General features: G+C 41.6%; 1 protein-coding gene and 1 non-coding gene across 6 annotated transcripts in view; both read right to left on the bottom strand.

Annotated features, from left to right (window-relative positions):
• The window catches only part of ADGRF5 (adhesion G protein-coupled receptor F5), a 122,410-nt gene that overhangs the window by 29,576 nt on the left and 65,629 nt on the right, over positions 1-27,205 (bottom strand). For 3 of the 5 annotated variants that reach the window (XM_056125949.1, XM_056125948.1, XM_056125951.1), the window contains exons 3-9: positions 22,727-22,781; positions 10,190-10,360; positions 8,256-8,432; positions 8,026-8,135; positions 4,536-4,594; positions 3,357-3,499; positions 1,705-1,926 (exon numbers count right to left, since the gene is read on the bottom strand). In XM_056125949.1, coding sequence (XP_055981924.1) covers positions 1,705-1,926; positions 3,357-3,499; positions 4,536-4,594; positions 8,026-8,135; positions 8,256-8,432; positions 10,190-10,360; positions 22,727-22,781 — 937 coding nt within the window. The remainder of the gene's footprint in view (positions 1-1,704; positions 1,927-3,356; positions 3,500-4,535; positions 4,595-8,025; positions 8,136-8,255; positions 8,433-10,189; positions 10,361-22,726; positions 22,782-27,205) is intronic. The other 2 variants (XM_056125950.1, XM_056125952.1) reach the window with 1 other exon arrangement.
• On the bottom strand, positions 21,246-21,349 carry LOC130034918 (U6 spliceosomal RNA). Its single transcript, XR_008794213.1, has one exon. It is a non-coding gene; the product is annotated as a U6 spliceosomal RNA (small nuclear RNA).

Below are 27,205 nucleotides of genomic sequence, written 5' to 3'. Positions count from 1 at the left end.
TTATAACAGAAATTAATTAAACATCATTTCCCAAAACACGTGGGATTTGGTTCTAACAAATATAAGGGGATATTCAGAAAATGGCAATAGAGATGCTTTTAATATCACCTGGTAAAGAGTAATCAGATAGCCTAAGGCAGCAGCAGAAATGTCAGCATCTTAGCTAAAGACACACGAGAATTGGAGGGGCAGAAAGGAAGGAATCAGAAAACTTTAGTGAATTCGTATATTGTGGATATCATGGGCATCTCATTTAACTTTGCAGCAAAATATCGATGTGAGAGAACCCTTGTGCCTGCAACTTAACTTCTCATTCCCTGTTGACATCTGTGTTATCATGGGCTTGCTGAATTCTACAATGCCAATTTTATTGCTGGCACTCAGTGAGGGATAAATACTTACACTTCTATTGTTTCCAGGGAGAAGATGGAGGATGCTGAGGCAGCTGAGAGAGAGAGGGATTATAATGACATATAAGAAAATTTGGTGGCGGGTGGATATGTTGAGTATCTTAATTATGGTGATGTTTTCTTTCTTCTTTTTTTTCTGCTTTTTTTTGGGTCACACCCAGCGATGCACAGGGGTTATTTCTGGTTCAGCACTGCTTGGGGGACCATATGGGATGCTGGGAATCAAAGCCAGGTTGGCCCCGTGCAAAACAAACCCCCTATCTTCTGTGCTACCACTCCAGCCCCAATACTGATGTTTTCACAGTTTACCTATATAAACATTTGTGAAAGCAAATGTTTTATTTTATTTTTAATTTTATGTGTTTATTTATTTATTTTTGCCATGTTAGGTTTCTTTTGGTAAGTGTTCATATGGGATATTGTTCTCTGTTTCTTTACTATTGTTTCATGCAAAATATATATAACATTTACTAGCTAAAACATTTTAATGAACATTTGTGGAATTCAAACATTTTAAATACTCATAGTTTACTAAATTTCATTTGGACCTCACCAAAGGTTTTTTTTTAATTAAAATGTTTGCTTTTGTCTTTTAGTTTAATTTTTTTATACACTGTTACAAAATTGTGCATGAATGGGTTTCAGTCATATAATGTTCCAATACCAATCCCATCACCAGTGTACATTTTCCACTGCCAATGTTTCCAATTTCCTCCACCTTTATGGCAGGCACTTTTCTTCTCTCTGTCTGTCTCTCCTTTTTGGCATATGTTTTGCAATACAGACACTATAGTGAAAGCTTTTGGAGGACTGAGGGTTAAGGCCACATCTGGTCATGCTCAGGGACTGAACTTAGGATGTACTGAAGATAAAATCTAGATTGCTTTTCTCTAAGACAAGTGCCTGACTTATCATACTCTTTCTCTATCCCCTTGTGTTTCAATTTATAAACCTTAGTTAATGTAATGTGTCTGCTTCCCAAGTCTACATTTATGACATGGGATTCATTTTTAATTTTGGAAATTGGAATCCAAGTAACGTCTCCATTGGAGACTTTGTTGTTACTGTGTCTGGCATATCGAATACTCTCGGTAGCTTGCCGGGCTCTCCGAGAGGGGTGGAGGAATCGAACTCGGGTCGGCCATGTTGGCTGCGTGCAAGGCAGACGCCCTACCCGCTGTGCTAAGTGACTTCTATCTCAGGAAAAAAATACCAGCTATGTACATAGCCTCTGTTTGACTTCTTCATGAGCACCGAATCCCCTTTCTGGAACTAGTTCTTGGGTGAAACCCACCTGCATCACCCCGAGTGATGTTGTAAATGGTGAGTTGGGACACTGAGGTCAAGTTATTGAGCACTGAGGTGTAAATGGAAAAGTGGCTGCTGTTCTGGATATCCATGCGACCCTCCACACGGTGCCAGGACACGTTAGACGATGGGACGTCATTTTCACACATCAGTGTCACTGAATCTCCTTCAAAGATGACTTCTGGTGTAACTGAGAACTTGGTTTCATCTGTAAACCCCAAGAGAAGATATTAGGAGTCAAATCAAATAACCACAAGAGATAGACACCCACCCCCAGAGTTCTCAGAACGTCTCACAGCATCTGTGGTGCCATCCAGAATGGGGCAATCAGGCCTCCCCAAGCCATTCTCGCCAATCTGTTGTCTGAACCCAAGAATTAAAGTCTGCCATATATAATACACTTGGAATCCAGTTTGGGTTTTTTTGCACACTTAATAGTACTCAATGATGTAGGTGGAGATCCCACGGCTGTTTTCAAAATTTCAAAAAGTTTGGTAGAAAGTTGCATATTTGCTTATGAAAAAAAAAACCACAGGCTAATTTATACATTGTTTCTTTGCTAACCGCTCAAATCACACAGTTGTCTCATACTGATGCCTGATAAGTCATTCTCACTGAAAGCTCTGGCTTGTGGTGGCATTGTTGGGAGGAGGCATTAGAGATGGTGAGGATTAAGGCCTGCTGAGGCTGCCTCTAACCTGACTCCACACTTTGATAACAATGATGCCTAGCTCTTTAATTCTCAGCTTTTCTTTCATGTGGCTACTGCCTTACTTATTACAAAATTTTATTTTGCTCTTGCATCTTGTTTATATTGTAGCACTTTCCTTACGAGCTTAAATCTATTTATCCATTCCAGTATTTCACTTTATAAATGTCCATATGTCTCTAAACACCAGCAGAGAAGGTAAAGAGACAAGGACAAAGCTGCAGGAGGATGGCCCAACTCCTGGGAAGTGGCACCTTTTCTCTTAGACATGTACCCAACAGTCTCTTTTGTTGTTTCTTCTTTCCCATGTTAGTCTTCATTGTCACCTTCAACTCAGAACTCTGGGCCTTGTCACCTAGTAGTCACCTAGTCCTTCTAGCCGTATGCCTAGAACATATACGGCTGTTCCTGCCTACAAAATCCTATCCAGCTTGTGCTCCTTGCTACCTTTCTCGGAATAGAACATTTACCACTTCCTAACACAACTGCACCCAACAAAGTGACCCCATTTTTAAGATTCCAGGCTTCCTTTCCTTTGGCTTTAGAATTAACAATGCAATTACCCCTAGTTAATAAGCAAACATTCAATAAGTAAACATTAATAAGCAAAGACCCCAGGTCCAACAGAGTTAGCATTATTCTTTTGGATGTTCTGGATCTGTTTATTAAAATAGGGTATGAGCCGAGATGACTTTGTGGTTCTTGATTAAAGTTTATGCCCCTCCAACCCTCACTCCCTCATGTATTGTGACATTAATCCGGTTGAGAAGTTCTGTACTGATCAACAGCAGGAGGCCATACAGAAACCATTGTACCAGGAGCTAGAGAAGGATGAAATCGCAATCTCATTTTTTGAAGTAGCAGTAAACATGATTGACGTATCTAACTAGACTCCAAGTAAAGGAAAAATGCAGCCATATTCCACTTACTACTAGTAACAGCTTGAAAGGAACCATCGTCCATTTTGTAGGTCTGATTCAGGTTCTGGATCACTTGCTCATTCGCTTTACGCAACAATTTTGTTGAGGGTGCTGTTGTCGTAACTTCATAGGCCACGACTACACTCCCAGGACTGGACAGAGAAGATCAGTTTAGTAAAAAGTTAACTGACCTGGAAGAGTCTAGATCTCAGTGACTTATTTGCATGGGAAGATAAAAGAACAGGCTTGGCCTGACTACATCTTATCATTCAGGGTCGAAATAAACCTGTTTTCAAGATCTAGTTGAAAGTCTACACCAAAGAAAATGCCATAGATGGTATAGTCATCTATTTACACACAGATAACAAAAGAAGGATCATCAAAGAAAAGGGAACAAGTGAACTAAATCAAATAAAATAAACTAGTGGTGGAGCGATAGCACAGCGGGTAGGGCGTTCGCCTTACAAGCGGCCAACATGGCCGACCCGAGTTCGATTCCTCCGCCCCTCTCGGAGAGCCCGGCAAGCTACCGAGAATATTCGATATGTCAGACACAGTAACAACAAAGTCTCCAATGGAGACGTTACTGGGCCCGCTCGAGCAAATCGACGATCAATGGGAGGGCCTTTACCTTTACCACCTTTTAGTGGTGGCAGCCATAGGCAGAGAAGTCAAGATGCTATTCCTGATAGAACATCTGAACATGCCTGATTCTTTGAAAATGGCAACCAACTTTCTGGAACAAGGCAAACTCACTCAGAGTTGCCAGCATGCCAGCCTTGGGGCAAGGGTGTCACTCACATGGGTCTAACTGGGTGGCCAACTTTTCTTGTACAAAGGTGACACTGCATGGCACTGCTTTGCTTTACATTTTTGAGTTCCCTAGATCAATGGTTTTCGACATCCATCTTCTGACACCAATCTGCAGTTTTAAGTGGTTGAAAATCATTGCCCCAGACTACACTTTTACCCCATATCTTTGTTTGCATGTATAGGATGAAGCAAATCTTTCCCATTCCTTTCTAAGTAAGTGCACCTGTAAGGAGTGAGTTACTTTTCTCAGTATTTCCTTGGCTTCACCTCTACCAGAGTGTTCCTGTGGAACCTCCCAGATAACTCCCCACTCAGGGACTTTTCCTCCTTCACTAATCCCACTGCATAGATAGACCCTTGTTAGAGCCTACTTACCTGAATCCTGTCACAGTCACCATTTTGAAGCCTGGTAGAATACTGTAACCTTTCCAGAACTGGAAAATAAAGCAAGATCGATGGATGCTATGTATCAAAGTCAAGTAAGAGATAAGTCAAAAGATTTAAAGCAGTGTTTAAAAAGTGTATATTCCTCATTAAATAATATTTTGTGAACTGGCATGGACAGATATTTTAGAAAGCAATTTCTAGCAATTGACCTACATTAGTCTAGAGTCCTCAAAAAAACCAAAGAACTCAGGGAATTGCCTGAAGAAAAAAATGGGGACAGGGCAGGTAAAACAGGGGCAGCTATTAAGTCCAGTGCAAGACAGCAGGAAGGAAAGTTGGATAAAATCATTCTACACTGGGCCTCAGAAAGTTCCATTAGACACGTAGAGTTCCATGTTGATCATACCCAGACCTGCTGTGCTCATTCATTACCAGCAGGCAAGCAGGAAGCATGGAGTGACATGGAAATAGAAGGTGGGACCCTTAAAAATTTTATTTCCTGGAGCTGGAGATACATGAGACACATTTTTATGGTCTGCGTATATCCTACTTATAATTTTTTTAAAAAGTAATTGTTTATTTATTTTATTGAATCATCATGAGAGAGAGAATTGCAAATCGATTCATGATTGGGTTTCAGTCATACAATGTTCCAAAACCCATCCTTCCATCAGTGTAATTTCCCAGGACCAATGTCCCTAGTGTCTCTCTCACCCCACCCAACAAACCAATGTTGTTTTGATAGTTTTGTTTTGTTTGTTTCTGGGCCTCACCCTGTGCTCCACGGCTTACTCCTGGCTCTGTTTTCAGGGATCACTCCTAACAGGGCTTAGGTGACCACATTTGGGTGCCAAGATAGAATTTGAGTCAGTTTCATGCAAGGCAAGCACCTTATCCACTCTACTATCTCTCTAATCCTATGATGATGTTTTTATTCCACTTGTCTCTTTGGATACTTATCAAGTCAGATTCTATTACTTTGGCATATTTATAGTTCATATGTAATGTGAAAGCACAGTGCCAAGTAATGGGATGAGTATGATCAAAAGTAACTGTATGACCTTCCTTTTCCTCAAAAGTATATATGGCATATGTGTGAAAATGTTCTCACGCTATGCAGAACTATTACTTGAAAATAAGAATTGCAAGTACTCTTCCAAGTCAGCACTTCATCATGGTGTATGCTGAGTGGTCAGTGTGAGTGGTAGACTATTCCTGGCATAAGCCAGAGGTTAGCTGATCACATAATTAAGGGACATCATTATCTTAATTTATGACATGCATTTGGGAGACACATTTTCTGATAAACTAACACTTGCAGATCATTTATAGTTAGATTAATTAATCCAATGTAAAACATTATGACTATTGTCTTGGGTTGAAGAGACAGTACAAGAGGTAAGTCATTTGCTTTGCAAATAGCCATTCTGGGTTCCATCACTGGAACCCCATATGGTCCCTTCAGCTCCACCAGGAGTGATGCTGCAGTGCAGAGTCAGGAGTAAGCTCTGAGCACAATTGGGTGTGGTCCTCAAAACAAAAACAAGCAAGAAAAAAGAATGGTGTCTGGTACACAATTACCACTTAGAAAATATTCTCTATTTTAACATGAGTAAATTTACATCTGTCTTAAGTGTGACATCCTCTAGTACGAGTACTTTAGAACACTCTGTGTTCAGTCTTGGGTTGGTTTTCCAAAAACAAGGAATGGATTAAATTGTACTCTAATGGAGATAAATAGGAATATACCATTTGGTGCACACAGACTAGACTTTTGATGAATAGAGTTTAGTGAATTGATGCCAGCAGATATTATCTGAATCAATTCAAGGGGAAGATGTCCCACCAATAAGTCAAGATGGTGTCAAATCAACCTCTAAACACTTAGTGATTTATCATTTCAGACATAGGAATGATTTAGATCCACATTCAAATACAAGTAAGCTGATATTATGACTACAACAGATTCAATAAGACCAAAAATGTTGGTTAAGAGGATCTTACAGGACTTAGGGGGTATGGTGCTTCCAGCAGGTCAATCGGTAACTGTGAGGCAAGTGCATCAGCAGCCTGATAGCGCCTTTAGACTTCCAGATGCCCCAAAATTGCTGCTGTGCCTTTGGCCAGACCCCAACAATTTGGGGCAAAGTTTACCAAGAAAGTAAATGGCCAAAAGTTAGGTATGTTGGAGACCACCCACAAACTACCTCCAGCTCAGCTTTATAATTGGAGGCAAGCCTTCTCTGATTTCTGATCGAACTGCTTAATGACCATGATGCCAGAGACTCAGAAACAAATCTCAGAACCCAGTGGCTTTTGGCAGAAATGCATCCGGTCCCTGCAGTGGGTTACCAGTGCCGGGCCACCCCAGGTGGGAATAGGTTTCGTGCCTTGACCTGTTCCCTCTGGTGGCTCGGTGGCTGCCACCCTCCAGAGGCCATTGGACGGTCAGGTTTGGGTCCACATTGACAAGACACGTAGGGCCTCATAGGTTGAGGGTGGAGTCAGTCCTTTCTTCCCGACCCCATCAAGACCCTGAGTCACCACCCAAGAAATGGTCTCTCTGGCTCCTGATCAAGCTGCTTAACAGCTATGATCCTAGAGACTCAGAAACAAATTTTGAAACCCATTAGCTTTTGGCAGAAATGAGTCCGGTCTCTGTAGTAAGTTACCAGTGCCAGGCCCACCCAGGGGGAAAAGGGTGCTGTCCCTCCACCTGCTTCCCCCTTGGCAGCTTGGTGGCTGCCATCCTCCAGAGGTCACTGGACAGTCAGGATTGGGCCCACAATGATGAAACACAAGGGGCCTCACAGGATGGGGGTGGAGATGGCCCTTTCATCTCCGCCCCAATGAGACCCCGAGTTGCTGCCCACAAACGGCCTCTCTGTCTCCTAATCAAGCTGCTCAACAGCCATGATCCAAGAGACTCAGGAACAAATCTCAGAACCCAGCAGGTTTTGGCCAGATTTAATTGTTAAAATTTTGGAATTCCAAAATCATCACACGGCCACTATTGTGGCCTCATGACATCATATGCTATTCATAACCACAATAGACAACAAATTATTTACGGTTGCTTTATTGGCAGATCTGAGTGCTGGGGTAATATCCCAAATAATAATGGTGGATCTGGTGTCAAAATATTGAATGTAATCAAAGTAGAGAGAGAGAGTAATGTGGAAATCTTCTGCCCCACAGGTATGCGGAAGGTCTGGGATGGGGTATACTGGGGTTTTTGGTGGTGGAAAATGGGCACTGGTGAAGGGATGGGTGTTTTGTTGTATGACCTAGACTTAAACCTGAAAGCTTTGTAACTGCTCTCATGGTGATTCAATAAATAAAATTATATAAAAAAGGGGAGGGGGTAAAGAGAATCTTATAGGACTAGAGAGATAATGAGCACTGATGGATGTGTCCCTAAACCCCTCTGCCCCACCTTCCCTTAAATATAAAAGAGGATCCTAGAATCAAAATTTACCGCTGTTTCAAGGTCAGTCTTGTAGGATCTATAGAGAGCAGAGGATGAGTTCTTGAGGTCTTCTTGAAAGCCCACATTGAGTCTAACTGACATTTTCAAGGTAACATCTACTGCAAAATACAGGACAATATTTAATATCTCATGTTAGTATTTAAGTACATAAGGATAGACAAATTATTACTTGAGCAGATTTCAAAACAATGTCAAGCATTTAATGGGTAGTTACTCACCTCCCCTTAGCTGGCAAAAAGGTCCCTTGGGAGGCAATCCTTTAAGGCAATTGCACTGGTGTCCTGCAGGGATGTTGTCAAGCTCTTGACAGGTGAGATTGTTGAGACACCTTTCCAGAGGCCACCTATAGTCTGCCTCACAGGAGCACCAGATTTCATTCCCAGCAGGTCTGCATACTATCACCAGTCAGAACAGTGAGAAAAGAGAAAGTGCTCACACCCTTTTGCTTGTATTGACTAGGAGCAAGAAATCCTAATTTAACTGCACGGTGCCTTCCAAGAAGCTCAATAGTGCTCTATGTGATCATGTGACTCCTGTATGTATTGCTGTTCTACCATTCCACACTCTGAGTGCTACAATCCTCAGATTGGTAGCCAACTCCCAAGATGGCCCCTTACTTTGGGGGCATTGACACTCCGATGTATTTCTTTCTTATATTATTCTTGTGTTGGTCAGTGTGGCCATTTAAATATGGCAAAAGTAATGGCATCTTACTTCAGGTATTGGGTTATCAAAGGCAAATTGCTTTTTTTCCTCCCTCTCTTTCACGCAAACACATATTTTCTCTCTTTCTCTATCTCTCTCTATCTCTCTTTTCATTTGCTCTGAGAGAAGTCAGTTGCCATAGCATGAAAAACTGAGACACTCTATGGTGAGGAGCTGAAGTTTCCAGTCTAGAGCTAGTCTGGAACTCAGAACTGCAAAACCATATGAATAATCTTAAACGTGGATTTTCAAGGCCAGTTAAATCCTTTGAATGACTACAAGTCTGGTCGATAGTTTGATGACAACCCTATGAGAAACCTTGAGCCAGTCTCATGCAGTGAAGCTTTTCCCAGAATTCTAGGTTACTTCATTAATATTTGTTTTAAGATGAAAATTTGGGGGGTAATTAGTTAACGAGTTAAATGTGAAACAATAGAGTACAGGTAAAAATTGTATCTTTTACCTTTTTAGTCAAATGTGAAAATCCCAAATTGACTCTGACTCTACTGGGGACATAGGAAAATGCTCTGAGAACAGAGGGCTTTGAATTTATTTTTAAAAATGGACCAAATTTATCTCACAGGGAGCTAGCAATTTGTTCTTGCAGATAGGCATCTAGGCTGGAGCTCAGAGTTTGGTGATATACAGGAAAACCATGAAGTAATTAGTATGATTGTTCACCAATGCAAACTTTATTTCAGCCCCAATCTCCTCTGATCTAATTCCACTCTGAGTTACCTCTCTAAGGCCCTACAGAGGCTGCAGTTCATAAAGCCCAGAATCTCTAGTTAACTTTCAGAAAGGAATCACCTTCTCAATATGTAAATAACTATTCTCTCTGACAAGATAAAGTAAACTTTTTGAGGGCATTTGCATTTTTTTTATTGTGAGGGAGGTATGTGGGGTTTAAGCTCCAGCCAGTGGTGCTCAGGGCTTACTCCTGACTTTGTGATCTAGGATCAGACCTGGTGTTGCTTGGAAAACGAGACCGCATCCAGTGTATCACAGGGAGACTGAACCAGTGTCAGCAACTTATATGGCAAACCCCCGAACCCCTTTACTATCTCTGGACTCAGAATTTATCAGTAGTAGGGATTTGTTTCTGGAAGTCTCTGAAGTAAACAATTAAATAAAATCACACTGCAAGCCTGGGGGGGGGGGGGGCGGTCATTTCACTTATCTAAAGTGTAATTTCCTGTAACTAATCTTCCATTTCAAAGCAATGGGGTTTTATGTTTGTCTTGTTTTTGTTCTGGGGCCAATTCTCAGGACTTAATCCTGGTCCTGTGCTCAGGGATCACTCCCAACAGGGCTCCGGGATAGGGATAGAGATATGACAGCTTTATGGGATGCTATGAAATGAGTCTTGGTCAGCTACATGCCAGACAGACAAGTGCCTTACCCATTGTATTATCACTCTAGTCCCAGCAATGGGTCTTTGACTCACCTGTTGTCACCTCTAGGCTCAAGATGTTTGTGGCTGGATCAGTATCATTCCCTTGAATTGGAAATTTGAGATTGTCCAAGTGAGCTATGACAGGGTCCAGGAAGGAAACATTTTCAAAACTGATCTCAATATCAAGCGTGTAATCTTCAGCTACAGGACTACTCACAGCAACTGAAATAAAAGTACAAGAAAGGTGTGAGAACTTATTTTGGTTGGCAGATAAAGCACAAAACAAATTTGGAGGTTGGACAGATCAATCTTCATGAGTTTCCAATGAGTTTTCCTAGAGAAAAAAAAAAACTATCATCAACACCTAGGCTCCTCTTTTATGTTGCTTCCTTTCTACAACTTCACTATGTAAAGAAAAAGAGCAGCTGTCTTCTTCTTCTTCTTCTTCTCCTCCTCCTCCTCCTCCTCCTCCTCCTCCTCCTCCTCCTCCTTTTGAAAGATTCACAGGCTGAGATTGGGACTTATCTTTCTTCTTACTCCCTCATCTTCTTCCTGGTGTTCAAAGCCATTTCTGTTTTTTTCTTATGATAATGAACTATAATGGAACAGAATAGAAACAAGGAACCCACAGGAAGGCTTTGGCTAATAATAATGTCATGGTCTCGATTCACAGGAACATCTGCATTTCCAAGACCATTCAGTTGGCATACATGTGTTTTGTGAGTTTAAGATAATAACTTGAGGGGCTGGAGCAGTAGCACAGTAGGTAGGGCGTTTGTCTTGCACGTGGCTGACCCGGGTTCGAGTCCCAGCATCCCATCTGGTCCCCCGAGCACAGCCAGGAGTAATTCCTGAGCGCATGAGCCAGGAGTGCATCGTTGGGTGTGCCCCCCCCAAAAAACAGTTTGTAAGTATATAACTGTACCTCATGTTGATTCTCTAATTTTAAAAAAAATCATAACTTCAAGGACTCTAGGAAAAAGACCTTCAGTTTGTCAATGGAAGGTCTTTGCTCAATAGCTTATACAAATAGAATGGTCTCTGTTCTTACCAAGCATTGCCAGTCTCTACACCATGCTCACCAAAAGTACCAGCAATAAATTGTAAAGTAAACTAAAGAAATTTTCTGTTCCTGAGTTCTTTTCCGGTTTGTCTACAGGCTGGTTGACATGCAGGCATTCTAGATTCATACACACACACACACACATTCACTGTAGGCAAGCAAGACAATACATATTGGAATGCTCTTTCACAGTTTCCTATATGACATCACGTCTGGCTTCTAGGCGAAGGGCCTATTTCTTTAATTTCTTATGATGGCCTTACTCACTCTAACTGGTGTGGAGCTAACCACATAATAATTATGTGCTCAATTAATTTTTATTGAACTTATGACCGTTATTGTTGAGTCACAGATTCAGTTCCTTGTTGCTGCAAGAATTTTTGCCTATTCTTGGCTAAAATATATGATTAAGCATAACCTATGGGCTAATTTAATAGCTACTGATAAACATTTAAAATACATTATATGTAAGAATTTATTTACATACATACACTAGGGAGATAAAAATAAGTCCTGGGTTTATTTTTATCTTGAAATTTAGATAAGAAATAGATTATTAAATGCTGTAAAAAATTGATTTAAAATTTAAGACACATTTAAAAGTATGATAGAACTCACCCTAAAATTTAAAATCTATGTTGGTTTCCTATACAAGCAAGTAGCTTTTCTATAATTTTGCAATATTAACTTTATTTAAACAAAATTTTATTTAAATGTTCAATAACTATTAATGTGAAAGTTAAAAATAAGTAAGCCTATTATGGGAAACTCCAATTGGGAAGTGTGCTCTATAGGAAGTTGTAAAAAATGCTTGCTTAGAGTAGCAAAATATGGAGAATCGCTATGTTGGCATCATTCAACTTTCTGTAATTAATTCAAACTTTTAAAAAAATCCTTGCTAATCTAGTTTTAAAATCAAAATTATTTTCTATCTATGAAAATGTATCTTTAGGGGCTGAAGAAATAGTATAGCAGGAAAGGTGCTTGGTTTTCATGCAACAGAGCTAACCACATAGGATTGATCCCCAGAACCACATATGATCCTGACAGGAGTGATCCCTGACCACAAAGCCAGGAGTAAGACTTGAGCTTTGGTAGGTGTGACCCAAAAGTCAAACTTTTAAAAAATGGATTTATAGGGTTGAAGATGTGACTCAAAAATGTTAGAATATAAGCTCTCCATCTGTGCAGTCCTGGTTTGAACTCCTGTATTGCCTCCACCTCTACCCAGATTCTGCCACCTGTGGGCCTTAGGTCAACTAAACAAAATAGTTATAACGAGAATAACATAACTTTTAAAAGCCCCACAGAATCTCTGTCATGATACTGTGGCATTGATTTAAATTTCCTATTTTTTTCTGAGTCTCAAGAGATTCTGCAATGGGAACAAGTTTCCTGGAAGAACTGCTAATCTTAATGTGTGTGATCCTAACTCTAGACGCAGTATGTTTGCTCCCGGGAATAGTTGCAAAGAGAATACTGCCTGATATTTACAATTTCTACTTCAGAGTACATCCTTTTTCCTGAAAAATAAAGCAACCATGTTTATACCCTCCAGAGGATTCACTAGCTTCAGGATTTTCTTTGCCCATGGTCCATGTAGTCTCTTCCCATGAATACAAACAGGATTTCCTGGACAGTAGATTCTTTTCAGATGAGTGAAGACAATAACAACTGCAGACCACCCACTTTATCGCTTCTTCATATGCACTGCTGACCAGATCTAGGCCTGGAGCTAGCATCACATCAATTCTTGCTGAGAGCCTTGCCTCCCTGATATCCTTGAAACTATCTCTCTGCTCGCTTTTCAGACAAAACTGCAGAATAAATGTGTGCCTGGAAAGCACATGGTGATTCATGAATAGCATCAACCCCAACCAAAATCATAACTGCTGTTCCACTGAGATTTTAGAAGGAGATGAGTCAAAAACAACTAAGATGAAAGTCTCTATACCTTCCAGTGTTTGGGATATGTGAGACTGTGAATTAAGCACCAATTTCTAAGACCTCTCCCCTTTTTAGCCTTTTATTTTTCTTTGTTAAAGAAAATAAAATGGAACTTTAGAATAACCCTTAGCCCAAGAGTTACATTGTCCCTCATAAGGGAAATTTTCTAAAATTAAAAAATATATATTTTATTGGTTTTTGGACCACTAGGGGGTTACTCCTGTCTCTGCACTGAGGAATCACTTCTAGAGATGGTGGTTGGGGAACCATATGGGATGCTGAGGTTCAAATGTGGGTCAGCCTTGTGCAAGTCAAATGCCCTTCCCACTGTACTTTCACTCTGGCCCCTAAAAAAGAAAAAAGGCATTTTAAAAGGCTCAGAAACACTATCTCGGATGACTCTAGACTTTCCCTTGGAGATTATTAATTCATATGACCACCACATTTAACTGATGACAAAGTATATCTAGGGAACTCAGACCCAGGTGAGCCAAAATACAATATATAAAGGTAGAGCTAGTAAGTATGCTATAAAAAAAATCAAACTCACTTTTGAACTGGAGACTTAGTACATAGGTTAAGGCACTTGCCTTAAATACTCCCAACCCAATTCAACCCCAGACACTGCATATGGCTCCCTGAGGTCTTGCCAGGAGTGATCCCTGGATATAGAGCCAAGTGACCCCAGGGATCCTCAGTGTGTGGCCCCAAACCAAAACTAAAACATAAAGCTCACTGATGATTCTTATGAGCATAAAAAATGAAGCAGGGTAAGGAAACAGTGTCAGGGGAGATGTCGTTCTGTTTTTAATAATAGTTAGAAAAGACCTTTCTAAAATGGAAAAGGCTGCACAAGAATGAGACTGATCATTGCAGTCACACCATGAAAGGGAACAGGAAAAGTCATTCTAGAAAGAGAAAACACGCATGACAGTCCCAAGACAACCCATTACATGATTTGCTAGATAAATAGAAAGAAGGTGCCCTACAGTGATAGAGAGAGTACAGAGCTTAAGATGCTAGCCTTGCATGTGGTAGACCCTGGTTCCATCTCTGGCACTGCCAGTGGTCTTTAAATAACCATCAGGAGTGAGCCCTGAGCACAGAATCATGAGTAATTCCTGAGAAGCACTGGATATAGGCTAACCAATGCCCTCTCCTCAAACACCACCACTAAAAGAAGAGGTTGACCTAGACAACGTTTCTTCTTGTCTGGATCCTGACACTACACTGTAGTTCCATGAACCAACTCAATAATGAAGCAACCTTGGCATATTTCTTCCCTGTCATGCCCTGGGGAGGGGAGGAACTCTGGGTTTGGGATAGGTATGCTGGATCCTCAGGATCAGTATAACCACATGGATGGTTGAGATTGGAAGCACACTCTGCTCACAGTCCTCATCCAGATTCATTGCTTAGGAGAGAAACGCCAAGTCCTGGGCCAGAGTGATAATACAGAGGGTAGGGCATTTGTCTTGCATGCGTCCAACCCGGGTTTGATCCCTGGCATCCCACATTGTTCCACAAGCACTGTCAGGAGTTAATTCCTGAGTGCAGAGCCAGGAATAACATGTGTATCACTGGGTGTGACCCAAAAAGCAAATAATAAATAAATAAATAAATAAATAAAAACAAAAGTTAAAAGAAAAATCCAAGTCCTAGTTCCTGTCCTCTTTCAAACCTGAGAACTTCAGAGCTGGAGAAAGTGATACTCCGATCCTGGTACAGACTCCAGGGAAATCAGGAGCAACACAGGACAACTCCCCAGCTCTGTGAGATATTGGACACCTTTCTGCTGCTGCCTTGAGACCTTCTGATTTCACACAATTTACTGTGTCTGGTTTTGATGTTTTCCTCTCATGGGCCTTTACAGTGTGTGGGGGTTGTTCTGATGCACTGAGGCCAGGACTGGGAGGTAGCATGGGCCAGGTGTCATGGCGTCATGAATGGAGACCTATCAGCAAACCCAGGAGGCACAAACCAACCAGGATTTCCTCTCTACTTTTCCATAAATCACTGCCCGCCACACAGCACTTATCTTAGCGGCATTTCTGGAAAGTTGGCCAGACTGCGACAAGCGGTTCTAGGTCCTAATCATAGCTGTTTAAGTAAACAATCCTGTTTCTGCCTGGCAACCCTAATGGGGATTGTGGCTCTCAGCAGTTTGAGACTAAGAAGATGAATGAATTAATGCCCCCAACCCCACCCCTTGCAAAGATAAAGAAAGGCTACTGAAGAGTAATACAATAGGAGCGGTTTACCCTTAACCAAACAGGATGAAGCTCTCTATCAGTGAAGATTTGGGAGGTTTGTTTCTCCCTCTCGGTCCAATAACAGGTAACTGTGGAAAGGTAACTACTTTTCTGTACTTTTCTCCTTGCTTTTTTTTTCTTTTAACATGTCCTAGTAGGTAGCAGCATCCTCCATATCCTGTCAGACTATTGCTTGGCGAGTAGTTGGAAGAGCCAATTCTCTTAGGGGTCAGGAAGGTTCACTCACCAGACATTCACCAGAACCCTGGGCTATATGGTCTGCCTGGAAGAATTAGCTGAAGGTGAGAGGGAAGGACTATGTAATTAAACACGGGTCTGTGAAGTCTGGTAAAGAGAAACAAAACCACTAGCTCCTCATAGACTCCACTCATCAGTCCCATATAAAGTTCTCCTAATTAGATACCAACAGAAGCACCAAGTCTCTTTACAAACCTGCTCCATTGGAATCTTAAAGGCAAAAGTCAGAAACACATGCTGGGAAATAAGTCTGAATCGTGAGCATAGACTCCTGAGGAAGTTGGGGAGAAACAACTTTTTTTTTTTACCTGAGCAGGTTGTTTCACGTCTGTGAGCCAGACCCACCTCACCTAGAAATGAGGGCTGATATTTCCTTTCTCCAATTGGGGTTAAGGAATTAGAATACTATGGGGAACCCCCTTTCAAGAAGAATGATACAGATATCACTCAAGAGAAATCATTTCATTTTCTGCTGATGTCTGCTGGTATGTCAAGAAAAACTAATGCTATTATAATCTGTTCTCATGTTTGAGACAGTAAATCAACCACCCAATCAGAGAACAGGAACCATAAATTAAAAGAACAAAGCACTCCCAACATTAAAGGTCAACCCTCAAATCAAACTCAAACAGCAGGCCCAGAGAACCCAGCCTTCTCACGGCGCTCTGCCATGGCTGCTTGGAGCATTAAATATCACCTTATCGCAAGAAAGATTATAGCAACCCTCCCCCTCACCCCTCCAGTCCTTACCTCAGGATGGAAAATGCTCAGCATTTCCTGACTCAGAAAATAAGGGCCAGCATACCCAGGGCCCAGTCTCTAGAAAGGTCAGGACTTCCGCACTGGTAGCCATCATCCCTGTGTGTTCTTTGACCAAAGAGGTGTGAAAATGTAGGCAGTGCCAACCCAGGCCTGGGACATTCTGGATCCCCTTCCTCAACACTTCATGCCACACAAGCCATAACTTTTGAAGCTAAAGAACCAATAGGGGAATCTTCAGTTCAGGCCCATAGATACCTTCCATTGGAACTCAAGAAGTTGGCTGGAAAACTTCACAAATTAGTTTGTAACATGCATTTGTATCACTTCTGATCCACAAGAAACTTCAGGTTATAGGTCCCTGTGCAGAATCTCCATATAATGGAATGTCCAGTTTACCAGAGAAGTTTCCAAATAAGCTTCTTATCCAAATCTGTTTGGTGCCTTTGGCCTCCATGTCACATGATCAAGTGGATCTTGGAGAGTTCTAGGTATCATGGTTCCTTGTGCCCTGAAATCTGTCTCACAGTTATTTGATCTACTCCTTCAGCTATCTCATGCAGAGTTCCTTTGCTCTTTTCTTAGTTCACTGCAGAGACCACAGCTGATGGTCCACACTGCTGAGCTTCCTCACTGGTCTCCTAGGCACTGACTTCTCTAATTCACTCATCCATTGCACATGGATAATCTTTCCTTTGGTCCCTTCTCTGTGCCAGACCTTCAGTCAGTTTAGAATCTGCATGCAGGTATAATCTGGAAATAGTTCTGGATGCTTTAATCCATCCATACATTGGCATTTGTGTGATATATATGTACATATACATGTATACATATAATATATACACACATACACATGTGTATATATACATATATGTATATGTGTGTATATATACATATATATGTATATCACGATCACGATCATCCTGTTGTTCGTCGATTGCCTTGAGCAGGCCCCAGTAACATCTCCTTCATCCTAGCCCTGAGAGTTTTTTAAAAAGTGCCATATTCAAGGCTCTTTCAGGGTTAGGAGAATGAGACCCATCATTGTTACTGGTATTTGGCATATTGGGTATGCCACGGGGAGTTTGCCAGAGTCTGCTGTGTGGGCAGGTTACATTCGGTAGCCTGCCAGTTCATCGTATATATGTATATATACACATAAAATTTAAACTTCATATGTGTATATATATATATACACATATGAAGTTTACATTTTCCTAGGCCCAGTTCTTTCTACTTTCCATAACAATAATCTTTCAAAACCAAAAGTATGATTCTTTTATTTCTCTGCATAAAATCCTACATAAGACTCCAGTTCTCTTCTAAGTAACTGACCTTCTGAAACTATAAACTGACCAATTAACTTTAGAAAGAAGCATTCAATGCTCTAGAATAAATATGATGCTTTTTTTTTATTTAATATTTTGTTTGGGGGGCCAGATCCAGTGAGGCTCAGTGGTTACTCCCGGCTCTGCACTCAGAATTTACTCCTGGTGGTACTCAAAGGACAATTAGGGGTGCTGGGGATTAAGCCTGGGTCAGCCATGTGCAAGGAAAATTCCCTACCACTGTACTACTTCTCAGTGCCCCAAATATGACTATTCATCCTACCCTTAAAGATGGCTCTGTCTCCTCTCTGGAAAGAAAGATGGCGGCCACATGGGAGCCTTGTGGACAGCAGATATGAGCCGGGAGTGTGGGGGCGACTAAAACCTCATGGGAAGGGGGGCGTTTCGCTCCGCCCTTCGCGCCCTGCCGAGGCCACCAGTTGCCCCCCATGGGCGGCTCTCCAGCACGGCCACGACTCCAGAACACAGAAACCAATTTCTTAACTATCTGACTTTCAGTAGAAATACTTCCAGGGTCAATAGGTAAAATAGCAGAAATCCAAAACCAACATTTAATTCTTGAACCCAGCTGTAGAAAGCAAATCTCTTCACAATGCTTTTTCAGCATGTCTGATTTGGGGGGGGGGGGTAAACTCTAAATAATAGTGGTGAATCTTTTATTGAAACAATCTAATCAAAGCGGATAGAGTGTTAACTAGAATTCATCTGCCTCACAGGGACGGGGAGGGGTGGGGGGTGGGGTATTATTGGGGTTCTTCATGGGAAAAATAAGTATTGGTAAAGGGAAATGTGTTTGATATTTGCATGACTGAGACATAAACCTGAAAGCTTTGTAACCTTTCCCACAGTGATTCAATAAATAAATAAATAAATAAATAAATAAAAAAGATGGCTCTGGGAGTTGTAGAGGAAGAGAGAGTACAGCAGCTCAGGTGTTTGCCTTGTGTGAGGATGTCTCCAGTTGAATTCCTGACTCCAAATTATCCCCTGAGTTCTCACAGGTGTGGCTCCAATAATTATTATCCCTAAAAGGTAAAAGGTAAAGGCCCTCCCGTTGATCGTCGATTTGCTCGAGCGGGCCCAGTAACGTCTCCATTAGAGGCCAGGCTGGAGCGATAGCACAGCGGGTAGGGCGTTCGCCTTACAAGCGGCCAACATGGACGACCCGAGTTCGATTCCTCCGCCCCTCTCGGAGAGCCCGGCAAGCTACCGAGAGTATTCGATATGCCAGACACAGTAACATTATATCCCTAAATTATAAATATTTTGGGCCTCAAAAGGAATGTGTTTGGTCACAAGTTCAAATACCTGACGTTCCATAGGGTCAAGGTACGACACTGGCTTCTGTGATCTGTGATCTTTTGGGTTATGAACTATTCACAAGCAAGTGTGCATCAACACCACAAAAAGGGGGTCATGCCCTGGCACTAGCAAGGTGTGTAGGCTACACAGTCAGGAGGTGTCACACCCATAGAGCACGTGTGTGAGCAACACAACTAAGGGAAGTGAGCACAGAGGTCAAGTGAGCAAATGTCACATAATGTGCAAGTACTACGTCAGGTGTATCTGCAACCCCTGCAGCAACATCGACAATGAAGGGAAAGGGGACAGGAGAGAGAAAAGAAATAATTAGTTAGTTACACTTTGGGGAAGGAGATTTATTTTGAGGATTCTTTTTGCATAAGAACTTTTGTCTCCTTCCTGCAGTTAAAGCTCCAGAAAACAAGCTGTATGCATACATGAAGGAGTAAACATTTGGGAGATTAAAGTTCAAATCTAACATTGCACTATTTCAACACTCAAAGCAGAACACAGATGTTTCTCTGGATATTCTGCTAACACTGTCCCACTGCTGCTTTTATTCATAATTTTCCTAACAAAAGGTGCTCTCACCGCAACTTCCATTCGAGCTAGTGCTGGGCTTTTCCATGATCTTTTTTTTTTGTTTTGTTTTTAATTCAGGGATTCTGTAAAAGTACCAAGGCCAATTCATCTTTCAGAGATGATGGGTTAAGGCATTAACACTTTCAAAAATCAGTTTAGATCCCCAGGAGTACTGTGGATCATGTATAATAAATGGAAAACATGTTTTTATAGTGATTTGTCATCATGATTGTTTTTAATGAAAGCACGTCTGGAAAAATTTGGAATGTCAAGTCCTTTAGATGTAGAAGTGGTTTCCTCCCCAAGGGCTGACATCTCACGTTGTTGGCCTAGGTCATAAAGCAAGGTCTTAGAAGCACAGGAAAACCTGACTTTTTTCCATCTGTCTCCTCTCCAACTGCCCCTGAGGAAGCTGATAGCCTGAGCACTGGAGAGGGACCCGGTAAAAACCTGGAATGAGAACTCACCCACACTTAGTTGGATTTCTAAAAGTATTTCAAACTATCAAATGGGGACCTGTGTGGCTTTGTTCCTGTCATGATGTATAGGAGATCTCAAGGGGTTGTCAGAGTTGGGGTAAAGGTAAGGCTGCTGGCTTTAAAGCATCGGAAGTGCTGTGAGTGTATAGATCACTGGGGAGGAGGGGTAGGAAGAGGAAGCGAAGCATCCACAAATCTAACTCACGACTAAAAGGAGAAAATAAACAGAAGGCAAGGGAATAGAAAATGTCAGTGGCATTCTTTGCAACGAGCATTTGGAGAGTTGACAACACAATTTCATTCAAGCAGCCAGCAACAGTTGAATCTGGTTACCACATGTAGGAGGGGCTCTAACACACACCCCTACACTGACCTCAGGGTAGGTGCCAGCCACTCTATGGCAGTCTAGAGTCTCCCAACTAGACCAAGTTGCAACATGCCCACCAAGCAACTTAATCATGATGCTATGAAAACAAACAAACAAACAAACTTCCAGAGTGCCCATTCAAAGACAACCATTTTAATTTTAATTGGGTGCATTTTTCTAGTGTTTTTTTCCTATTTATACATATTTCTATGTAAAAGAAACATATATTACCTACTTCCCCCTCCCTTATCTTATAGATGTTTTACCTTCTAGATCAGCGCATTTTTCTAGATCAGCGCATTTTTCTAGATCAGTGCACTTTTCTAGATCAGTGCTTTTCTAGATCAGTGCTTTTCTGGATCGGTGCTTTTCTAAATCAGTGTTTTAAAACCTTTTTCCAGCCATAGCCTCCTTCTGACTCTGGTTTCTTCCTCTAGTTCCCCCTATCCTGCTGTTGGCTCTCCAATCTCTTTGCACAGTTTTTACCTGTGGCCCCATGGGATATCTTGGGGGCCCACTGGGGGTATATGAGCCTTGGCTGAGAAACATTGTCCTAGACAGTTGGTGCTGACACCAGACTCAGCAATGGGGAAAGTGTGCTCTGAAAGAACAAAAAGGACAGCTTGCAAAAGGACAGCTTTGTGTATGCGTCTGTTGGGCTAGAGATATGCTATGTGATGGAGATGAAGAAAATGCTTGGAAGCTCCTGAGTGCTGGGATGGCAAGCAGAAAGCAAAATATATATATTTTTAAATATGGAACGCTTCACGAATTTGCATGTCATCCTTGCGCAGGGGCCATGCTAATCTCTGTATCATTCCAATTTTAGTATATGTGCTGCCGAAGCGAGCACAGCAAAATATTTTTAATGCACTGGGGCCTCTATAAAGCTAAGGGAACAGATAAAAGGCGATGGAGATCCAGAAAAAGAAAGCCCTCTGTCTCAGAAATCTGTGAAAGCTTTACATCCAGGTTCCCATGTGAAGTGAGACTTCAGCATTAGTTTCTCAGGCAAACAAAAGGTGTTGATGGAGAAAACACTGACTCTGTGACAGGAAAGCAAGTGGAATGTGCTTGGGGGGGTCTGATAAAATTCCACTATTGAAGTATAACTCCCAAACAGCTGGGAATCTATGAAGAATTTTATGAGGCTCCAGCTTCGGTCTCTTTGGAATTTAGTGGGAAAACTGGAGGAGAAAAGAAACTTAAACTTGGCCGTAATTGTCACTGTCCTCCTATTGTTCATCGATTTGTTCGAGTGGACCCAGTAACATTGTGAGACTTCTTGTTACTGTGTTTGGCATATCAAATATGTCACGGGTAGCTTGCCAGGCGTTGCAGGCGAGATACTCTCAGTAGCTTGACAGGCTCTCCGAGAGGGGCGGAGGAATCGAAGGTAGAGAAATCAAACTCGGGTCAGCCGACATGGCCGCGTGCAAGGCAAACGCCCTACTCACTATCGCTCAGGCTATCGCTCCAGCCTGACCTTAATTAAATCCACAAAATAAGAAAATGGTGTGAGAGAAGAAGAAATTAAAAGGGGACAAAAAGGACACAGTGGAGTGGCTGGAGCAATAGCACAGCGGGTAGGGCGTTTGCCTTGCATGTGGCCGACCCAGGTTTGATTCCCAGTATCCCATATGGTCCCCTGAGCACCACCGGGAGTAATTCCTGAGTGCAGAGCCAGGAGTAATCCCTGTGCATCACCAGGTGTGACCCACAAGGGAAAAAAAAAAGACACAGTAGAAGGTGCTGCATCAATAAGAGAGAAATGACTTTTTTTTTTTTTTCGTGGTAGAAGACAGTTGAGGAGACAGTCAGAGAAGATGTGAGAAGCTGTGATGGTATGAAGGGGCATTGCAATTTGTGGCTAAGATCTCTTTAATGTCGGGGCTGGAGCAATAGCACAGCGGGTAGGGTGTTTGCCTTGCTCATGGCTGACCCAAGTTCGATTCCCAGCATCCCATATGGTCCCCCAAGCACTGGGAATTTGCACTCAGGAGTGATTCCTGAGTGCAAAGCCAGGAGTAACCCCTGAGCATCACCGGGTGTGACCCCCCCAAAAACAATCTCTTTAATGATATTTGGTCGCATTCCTTTAGGATTTCTAGAAATTGAATTTGGAAGTAGCTTGGAAGTTCAATTTTGATTACTCTACTTTAAAAAGTTACAGCAAATATCATTTAGTGAGACTTAAAAGAATAGATGACCAAGTACAGAGTTTACTTACCTTCTCGCTTTTGCCTGCGTGGCAACTCCCCTGCCAGGTCATGTTCATGAAGAGTCTAGAAGAACATTTTAGAAAATGGTCAATTAGTGTCGAAGACATCTTTTCCTTTTTTAAAAAATTTATTTTAGGTGCCAAGGTATTGGAACTGTTAATGGTATGATTTCATGCATTAAAAAAAAAAATACCAGCACCACACCCTCCTCCACAGTTAGGCTTCCCTTTACTCAGTTCCAGTATCCCTCACTATGGTAAGCTTCCTTCTGAAGTCCAGTTTTCAGGTTCTGTTGCCTTTGGGAATTTTTCATTCCCTTACAAGTTTTTTTTAAATATCTGCATATATGAAAGAAATCATTCTGTGTCTGTCACTCTCCTTTGACTTCACTCATCATGATACTCACCAGATTCCATCCACTCAACAACAAATTGCATGATTTCACCTTTTCCTATAGCCAACTAGTATTTCACTGAATGTATGTGCCATCATTTTAGTTTAACCCCATCATCTATTCTTGGACACTTGGGTTGTTTTTGAATTTTTTCTACCATGAATAATGCTGCAATGAACACAAGGATGCAAATGCCTTATCTGAATTGAGTTTTCGGCCATTGGGATAAATGCCAAAAAATGCCAAAAAATGCCAATTGCTGGGTAATATGAAAGCTTAACTGCTAGTTTTTGAGAGCTGTGTATAATGTTTTCCAATGAACCAGTGGAAATTCCGACCAGCAGTAAATGAAGGTCTCTTTTCTCCCACATTTATCCAACATTAGTTGTTTCTGTTCTTTCTGATGTGTGCCAGTCTCAATGATATTTGATTTTCATTTTCCTGTTGATAATTGTGTTGCAGAGCAATTTTCATATACCTTTTGGCGATACTTGAGGAAGTTTCTGTTTATCTGTTCTTTAATTTTTTGATGAGATTTGTGTGTGTGTGTTTCCCCCAAATTTCTATCAGTGCTTTATGTATCTTGGATATCAACACTTTGTCAGATGAGTGGCGGGCAGATACTCTCTCCAAGTCTGTTGGGTATCTTTGTATTTTGGTGATATTTTCCCATCTGTTTATCTTTGCTTCTGTTTGCTTGGCCATTGGCATTGAATCATTGATGATACCTCTAGGTTCAAAGACATTAAGTATTATATTTATGTTTTCCTCAGTATAATCTATGGATTCTATGGATTCAGGTCTTATGTTTAGGTACTTAGTCCATTTTTATTTGGCTTATGTATATGGTGTTCAATAAAGGTGTCTGAGTTCATTTTTTTGCATGTGATCAACCAGTTTTCCCAACACCACTTGTTGAAGAGATGTTGCTTGCTCCACTTTATACTTTTTGTTCCTTTGTCAAAGACTAGCTGTTCATGTACCTGAGGTTCAGTCTCTGAACTCCCAATTTTATTCCGCTGGTCTCAGACTCTATCTATATTCTGACATCACACTGTTTTGGTTGATACAGCTTCATAGTACAGTTTGAAGTTGGGGACATCTTTACATGACAGCTTCCTGCTCACAGGCTCCAAAATATTAGAGGAAGGTTCTGGCTTATGCTCAGCAGATACTGTGCAAAGAGCAGTTGAATAGTAGGGAAAATAAAATGCAGTTGCTCTTGTAGTAGAATCTGTAATTCAGTTTTTGTAGATCAGTCTTTAGATCCAAGAACAGAAAAAGTCAACATATTCAGATTTCTCAGACTTCCTGAATTTGGACCCTGTCAAAAAACGTAAATGGCTATGTACTTACCCCGTGCTCTTTGCCTACATCTTAGACACTCAGTACAGCAGCCTTGTGGACAAGCCTCATTAATGATTCCCAACACCCATTTGTCTATATTATCCAATATTTCTGTGGTATTAGGACAGTTTAGAAATTATGCAAGCTTAGAAAATATTTTCTCCTCCTCTGATTTATTTTCTTCTGGATGGTTCTGTTATTGCTTTCAGACACAGGGGTTCTGAGATTATCTCTAGAGACGGACTTCCTGGGAACAAGACTGGTCACTATATTTAACTATTCAATTTCAGGGGTTTGTTTCGGGGGCCATACCTGGTGATGCCGAGGAGTTACTCCTGGCTCTGCACTCAGAATTATTCCTGGCAGTGCTTGGGGGACCATATGGGATGCTGGAGGTTGAATCCAGGTTGGTCTTGTATAAGACAAATGCACTACTCATTATACTATGGCTCCAGCCCCAACTATCCAATCTTAAAGAAGTTACTTTTCTACTCTGAGCCTTAGTTTCCATTATTCTGTAAAGTTAAATGATAGTACTAACCTCATAGAGTTGTTGGAAGATTTAAGTAAACTGCACCTGACACATCTCTTGATGATTATCTATATTCTACAGGATAGTCATTGAGACTAAGGACTCTGCAGACATCAAGTGTAAATCCCGATTCCGCCATCAAACAGCTGTGTGACACTGGGGTTACCTAAGTGCCTCAATACCTACCTAACATGTAGAGAGGAAAATAGCTTTATAAGGTTGCAGTAAGAATGAAAAGACTGATACAGATCAGGCTCTGGGAATAACCCTGGCGACCTAGCAAGTGCTTTTCTAACACAGGGCATCATGATGATCTGGGGTACCATTGCCATGAGCTGCCAGAAGAAACTCTCTGTTGGAAGGATGCTGCTTGCTTCTTTTATACAAAGAACACCTACTTTCATCATGTAGTTGACATTGGCTGACTTTGCTGCTGGGATCAGTGCAGATAGTGGGGCATGGCAGTGAGGTGAACTTGTCTTGACCTGGCATGACTTTCCTTATTTGTCCTGCTGTCAGGAGGGTTTTCCTGTTACATCTTTTTCAATACTTTCAAGCCTTTGATTCTGTTGAGACAGAAGCGGTCATTGAAGCCCTAGCCAATCAGGGCATTCAAGCCCAATACATCAAGATCCTCCGTGAACTCTATTGTGGATTCACTACCAGGATCTCACCATTCTACAAAGAAGTAATCATTGATGTCAAGAGAAGGGTTCAGCAGGGTGATACCATTTCACCGAAACTCTTCAGTGCCACCCTCGAGAACATCATGCGACGACTGGAATGGGAAGGAATGGGAGTGAAGATAGATGGTCGGCAACTACACCACCTCCGCTTTGCTGATGACATTGTTTTAATAACACCAAACATCAGCCAAGCGGCACAAATGCTGGCCAACTTTGACCGTGAGTGTGGAAAGGTAGGACTACAGCTGAATCTTACGAAGACAATGTTTATGAGAAACAGCCTCGTTCCTGACGCCCCATTCGCTCTCAATGGAACGACCATCTCCGAATGCAAAAGCTATTGTGTACCTAGGTCGAGAAGTCAACATGACAAATGACCTGGCACCTGAGCTGCGCAGGAGGAAGAGAGCGGCTTGGAACGCCTTCAAGAACGTCGAAGAAATAGCTAAGAGAACGAAGAACCTCCGGCTCCGGGCACATCTCTTTGATTCCACTGTTCTTCCTGCATTAACATATGCCTCAGAGACCTGGGCCCTACGTAAACAGGATGAGAATGCTATTCGGGTCTCCCAAAGAGGAATTGAAAGAGCTATGCTTGGAATATCATGTTTCACTCAAATGAGAGAAAGAATCCGGAGTGCCAACATCCGTTGACGATCAAGAATCAGGAAAGCTGTCTTGTTCGCCAAGGTGTCAAAAATCAGATGGGCTGGTCACGTAATGAGATTTAAAGACGACCGCTGGACTAGAGCTGTTACTGACTGGATCCCATGGGATGTCAAAAGACCGCGTGGCCGCCCACCTACCAGATGGTCAGACTTCTTCATCAAGATCATGAACCATCGGTTTGAGGCTCTTCATGTTCCCAGAGCGAACAGATGCCATTGGACTACACTAGCATGCGACAGGGACAAATGGAGACATTACTGGCGCCCGCTCGAGCAAATCGACGACTAACGGGAAGTTAAGTGATTTACTGAAGTGATCTTTTTCAATCAAAGCCCCCTTCAAGGCTCTGCAGAAGTGCCACCTCCTCTACCGTGTCTCCTCACATGAGTTTGTATCTCCTGGCTCATGTCCTTCATCATGAAGTTTAAATACCTATGAATCTACCTAAGGCAGAGTTCCTTCTGTCTTCTGTGTGTCAACCCTTAATTCTCAGTCTTACAAAACATACATTAAACTAATTCTTCCTAAGTTGTGCTCAACATCCCTTTGCAAACATCTGAAATATAAAGTATATTATTTTATATATATTATATATAATATATAACACATAAATTATATAAGACATATAAAATATCTTCTTGATATTTTATATTTCATTCTGCTTGATATTTTATATTTCATTCTTATGAGTAGACCTCTGCTGCTATCACCCACATTTCACTGAGAAGAAGGTACAGCCAACAGAGACGTCAACAAATTTCCCTGAAGTGGCACAACCTTTCAATGGCAGAGTCAGGACTCAACTCAATCTGGGCTCCTAAGTTTTCTCTTGGCAAAGATAAAGGCACCGGAGTATCAG

Source organism: Sorex fumeus, unplaced genomic scaffold (genome assembly GCF_029834395.1).
Source record: "Sorex fumeus unplaced genomic scaffold, SorFum_2.1 ptg000061l, whole genome shotgun sequence".
Lineage (NCBI taxonomy): Eukaryota > Metazoa > Chordata > Mammalia > Eulipotyphla > Soricidae > Sorex > Sorex fumeus.
Note: the sequence above shows the minus strand (reverse complement) of the source record. Positions and strands in the feature narration are given on the sequence as shown.